General features: G+C 34.1%; 1 protein-coding gene across 1 annotated transcript in view; it reads left to right on the top strand.

Moving 5' to 3' along the window:
- The first annotated feature begins 4,645 nt into the window (after window positions 1–4,645).
- The window catches only part of LOC144453988 (tubulin alpha-1A chain-like), a 2,424-nt gene continuing 1,640 nt past the window's right edge, over window positions 4,646–5,429 (top strand). Inside the window, exons 1-2 of the mRNA XM_078145367.1 lie at window positions 4,646–4,781; window positions 5,388–5,429. The exon at window positions 5,388–5,429 is cut by the window's right edge and continues 107 nt beyond it. Of these exons, the coding sequence (XP_078001493.1) occupies window positions 4,661–4,781; window positions 5,388–5,429 (163 nt within the window). The 5' untranslated portion in view covers window positions 4,646–4,660. The remainder of the gene's footprint in view (window positions 4,782–5,387) is intronic.

Raw genomic sequence — 5,429 nt, 5'->3', positions numbered from 1 at the left:
ATCTGAAATAAACAATTAATCGAATATACATGTCCACAATTGTCAAATTTCTAAATCCAACTTTATAACATGTTTCTATACTGTAATACAGACATATCCTGATACCCACCAATCGTTACGACTATATCAAATCAAGTAGAGTGATCGCTATATAAACCAATCACGATCTACAATACATAATCTGATACACTAATATATGTAAAGAATCACTCCCTATAATTTGAATGAACTCAAATGAAATGAAATGACGGGCATTGCATCGATCACTTCCAAAACTAGATGATGTGCCAATAAGTGGCTGTACAGCTTCTCAAATTGGCCGTTTATCGTGCCCTGGATACTTTTATTCTTTGATTGAGAATACCAATAAAAATGACATGTGAACTAATTGTGATGGTGTATGACGTTGTTGTGTTTGCTGACTAGCTGATTGGTGATTTCTTGATTTAATGATAGATTAACTGATTAATAGATTGGTTGGTTGGTTGGTTGATTGATTGATTGATTGATTGATTGATTGATTGATTGATTGATTGATTGATTGATTGATTGATTGATTGATTTATCTCTTCGTCGGTTGGATGATCGATTGATTGGTTGGTGGCTCAATAGGTGACTGAATGGTCGATCGATTGCTTTATCAATTAACTTGTTGATTAGTGTGTATGATTGGATGTCTGATTGACTACTTTGATAGTGTGAGAAAGCATGTGTAGTTGTGCCATTTAATTTTACTGGCGAATAATTGCGAATAACTTATCGCTACTTTAAAATGACTGAGGACAAGATCTGATATAGCTTCGTTTCAATTGCAATGATTCAGTACTGTGAGATGTAATATCGAAGGAGATGTGTTCATTTCAGGTTGTAAACAATTTTATATTCACCTCAATATGGAGTGACTGGGGAATGAACGTATAATGGTAGAAATTATACTACAACAAAATTGTATTCGTTTACCTATATACCTGTCTGTCTGTCTGTCTGTCTGTCTGTCTGTCTGTCTGTCTGTCTGTCTGTCTGCCTATCCATTTATCTATCAATATATCTATCTATTCACTTATCTATTTTGGTCACGGTGGAATAGTCCCCCACCCCCACCCCACCCCCACCGCCGACGTTGACAAAATAAAAAATAGCTGCTAATATTGAAACTGAATATTCTGTGTCTCCTTTCATTGTCTTTTCAGGTTAGATAATAATTCTGTTTATTAGCTGAATAAAGCGACCTTGTCGGTTCTTCCACCAAATCCCCTTATCTAATCTTACCGTGATGTCAGGTACATTGCCAATTGACCGTTTTAACTTTTGTGGGTTTTTATAAATACCGGATAAACATTCAAAGTTTTTTTATATACAATATACATTGAATGCCTCGATCAAAAACTTAATACAAATGAAACACGCACTATAATATTGCTCAGTTAAAATTGTAAGTTAATATTGTTTATGTAGATATGGTACCCAAAAAGTAAATGCTGAATCCTATCAAATAAGTCTGATTTAATATTAGTAGTCAGTTTGTCCAAACATATCCCCTGAATATGTATATTGATTTTATTTGTTGGTTTGCTTGTTTCTTTTTTTTCTTTTTTTTATTTATTTACTTGCTTGTCTGCTCGTGTTTGTTTGTTTGTTTGTTTGTTTGTTTGTTTGTTTGTTTGTTTGATTGGTTGATTGATTGATTGATTGATTGATTGATTGATTGATTGTCTGTCTGTCTGTCTGTCTGTCTGTCTGTCTGTCTGTCTGTCTGTCTGTCTGTCTGTCTGTATGTATGTATGTATGTATGTATCTATGTATGTATGTATGTATGTATGTATGTATGTATGTATGTATGTATGTATGTATGTATGTATGTATGTATGTATGTGTATGTGTATGTATGTATGTATGTATGTATGTATGTATGTATGTACGTATGTACGTACGTACGTATGTACGTATGTATGTATGTATGTATGTATGTATGTATGTATGTATGTATGTATGTATTTATGTATGCATGCATGCATGCATGCATGCATGCATGTATGTATGTATGTATGTATGTATGTATCTAAGTATGTATGTATGTATGTATGTATGTATGTATGTATGTATGTATGTATGTATGTATGTTTGTTTGCTTGCTTGTTTGACTGTTTGTATATGTAGAGTTGTTGGCACATGTATGGTATTCTTCTGTACGTGGTGGTTGTGTCAGTAAACTGAAGTGTGATTTTATCTTGAGTTCTTGTATGTGTCATAATGATTTTTAATGCTGATACAGATCACTATAGCATACTCGACGCCCATGTACTGTGACACAGTCAGGGTCAATAACCTTGTGGAAGTCAATTGTTATACTCATCAAGTTGAACATCTGCCAGTATTAGCCAATATATCCCGTTTTATTAGTCAATCAATTCAATTGTTGCTAATAACCATTAATCTTGTAACCACCAAACAAACAAGATTTAAACAAATGTAAAGGTGAGGTTGTCAAAGTATGTCGTTGTGCCGACTGATAATCCCCATATGCATGACAGAGACCAATCAGGTACAAAAATTTCCAATGACTATATGTCAGCCTATACGTAAAGTTTCGGTATTTATTGAAATGTGTTTCTGTTTATGTTCATTTTGAAACATAACGTTTTAGTGTAAACATTTATAAATATTGAATGTAACGTGATTTTTGAGACGTTATTTTCTTTTCTTTCCTTTTTGCGTACGTTTGAATTTCTAAGTTTTGTCTAATGCATTGAGACACACGTGTAGAGCGATTTTAACAACCTGAACAACATACTGCGTTGAATTCGATTATATTATATTATGAGAACAGTCGTTACACAATGGACTATTGTATATCAAGTACGGCTCTGCTTTGAGATAACATAAACCAAGAAATGTGAATTTCTTTTTCTAAAGAATCATGAAAAATATAGAGATAGTTTCTGTTGAAATCATTAATGTGTTTCAGAACAAAACACTTCCTTCACCATATCTTAAAATTGTAAATCAGCTGAAGTGTTCCTTCCATACACAATTATACACGTATACACAATTCATTCAATTTTATATCAACATTTCTATTTAAAAACAAGCACCGAGGTTTAGTTGGGATTTGTGTCCCTGTCTTTATCTTTCCTAAATATATTTATATGATTTTTTCATCTTGTTTGGTTCACTTTCTTATTTCATGACAGCAGTGATCATAATCAGTACACGGTGTCGAAGAATACGCCGATTAGTTTTCTGCAAAACCCTCATATCATGTCAATTATAATTCATTGTGAACTTTTTGAATTGATTTCAAATAAACAATTATCGTTTAATCGATTCTTGTTGCTATGACAACACCTTTATTAGCTACATATTACAACTTATGACTGTCCCGGCAATTGACCAATTATAATGATCAATACATTTCCCATGCAGTGCTGTCCAATAACGTTTCTGTTTATAAAATTATGTGTCTTGTAGTTAGGTTGTCAGACTCATTGCATTATAGCAGTCATACAAACACTCTCTGAAAACCCACAGACGGACCAAGTAGCTTTCTGATATAAGTCGACAAAATGGTAAGATAGCCTTTTTACATATAATAATATGAAACATGTATTATAACAATTCACACAGCTCTTTGCCTTGCAACGCAATATGAAATGGTTATAGTGATTACATTACATTTAAATTTAAATACTGTACCATACTTTGATAAAGAGACTGATTTCGATATTGAGTTCATAAGTAACATCAAAAAGTATAGATCAGTCTCTCTAAGAATGTGTAATGAATTTGGATAAGACAATTTAACTGAGCTTGAATTCTTAAAACAACAAATGCTCCGTACTTACGGTATGATAATTCAACTTCTTGAAGTTCAAGTTGCTATGTAAAGTTCTGAAAACACTACGCATGCGTTTATGAATGTAGCTATTCTATCAAAATGTATTAAACAATCAGTCAGACTTCGCGATTCTCTGAACGTTGCTCGGAATTCGAAGATCTAAGATATGCTTTGTGTTTCATACGATTTGTAATGCATAGACAGGCGTAATGCAATAAATAACTACAACCATCTTACAATTTGAAAGTAAAGATCTGTAAATTGGAAATATATGTATGTTTCACCAAGCAGTCTAGACTATATCCATATGTACAATATCATGATATGTGAAAGTATTAGTATTGCTAGTAATCGTCGTTTATATCAATTCAACATCAATTCACTAGTTTGTAACCATTTACCATAAATGTGTATTTTATGGAAGGGTTTGTATTGAAATAAAAGACACAGAATATATCACTTTTGGGACTTAGTTCGATTTCTCAGGTAATGCTACACTGTCCCTGACAACCAACCTCTGTGACCTGACAACCAACCTCTGTTTTTATCTGAATGCAAGGATTAAAATGATAATTTTCTGTGAAGTTAAAAGAATTGGATGTAGTGTTATAATGAACATCATCAAGTCATCACTACATAGAAAGGCATGTGTTGCCTCGGTGCAATTTCTTTACGTGATTTGAACTTATGAATTTCATTTTATGGTCATTTGTTTACTTGCAGCGTGAATGTATCTCAATCCATATCGGCCAAGCCGGTGTACAGATCGGTAATGCTTGCTGGGAGTTGTACTGTTTGGAGCACGGTATCCAGCCTGATGGTCAGATGCCAAGTGACAAGACCATCGGTGGTGGTGATGACTCATTCAACACTTTTTTCAGCGAGACTGGTGCAGGCAAACACGTCCCACGTGCTGTCTTCGTTGACTTAGAACCAACAGTAATAGGTAAGTATAATACAGTAACTATCATTTTTGTGAGACATATTGGCAGGTATAAATTGTAGCCGAATGTTTGTAATCCTGGTATGCCAGTCATGGTTTATTTACCCGCCTTCTTTTCTCATCAATGGAATATCCTCTGCAGTTCCACATCGTTGTTTGAAACAATTGGTGTCATTGTGTTTAAGGGAGAAGTAATTACAAAGGGGTGGCTGGAAGAATTGGGGGGGGGGTCATATTTTATAAATTGGTTCTCAGACCATATTTTAGGGGGGAAATATCTGTAAGTTAGAAAAATAGGATAAACCCATGTTTTTGAAATATCTGTCATGTTTTAAAGAAAGGATATTGAGGGAGGGCCACTTTTCAGAAAACGGAATCGAGAGAGGATCATATTTTACGTAGCAGTCTAGGGTTTGATTCTCGACTCATCACCTCATGTAATTACTAAAGGCTCTCTTTTAAGGACTCGAGGTGAACAAGTCCAAAAACACTCAATCGAACGTAACGAAAGTGACGATGTTAAGACGATAAACTTGGGGGTTAAGGCTAGTATTGGGAAGATGATAATTAGAACAAAGTTCTCATGATCTACACTATTGTACTTGACAGATGAAGTCCGTACTGGAACCTACCGTCAACTGTTCCATCCCG

This window comes from Glandiceps talaboti, chromosome 3 (assembly GCF_964340395.1).
Source record: "Glandiceps talaboti chromosome 3, keGlaTala1.1, whole genome shotgun sequence".
NCBI lineage: Eukaryota > Metazoa > Hemichordata > Enteropneusta > Spengelidae > Glandiceps > Glandiceps talaboti.
This window is presented reverse-complemented; position numbering and strand designations above follow the sequence as displayed.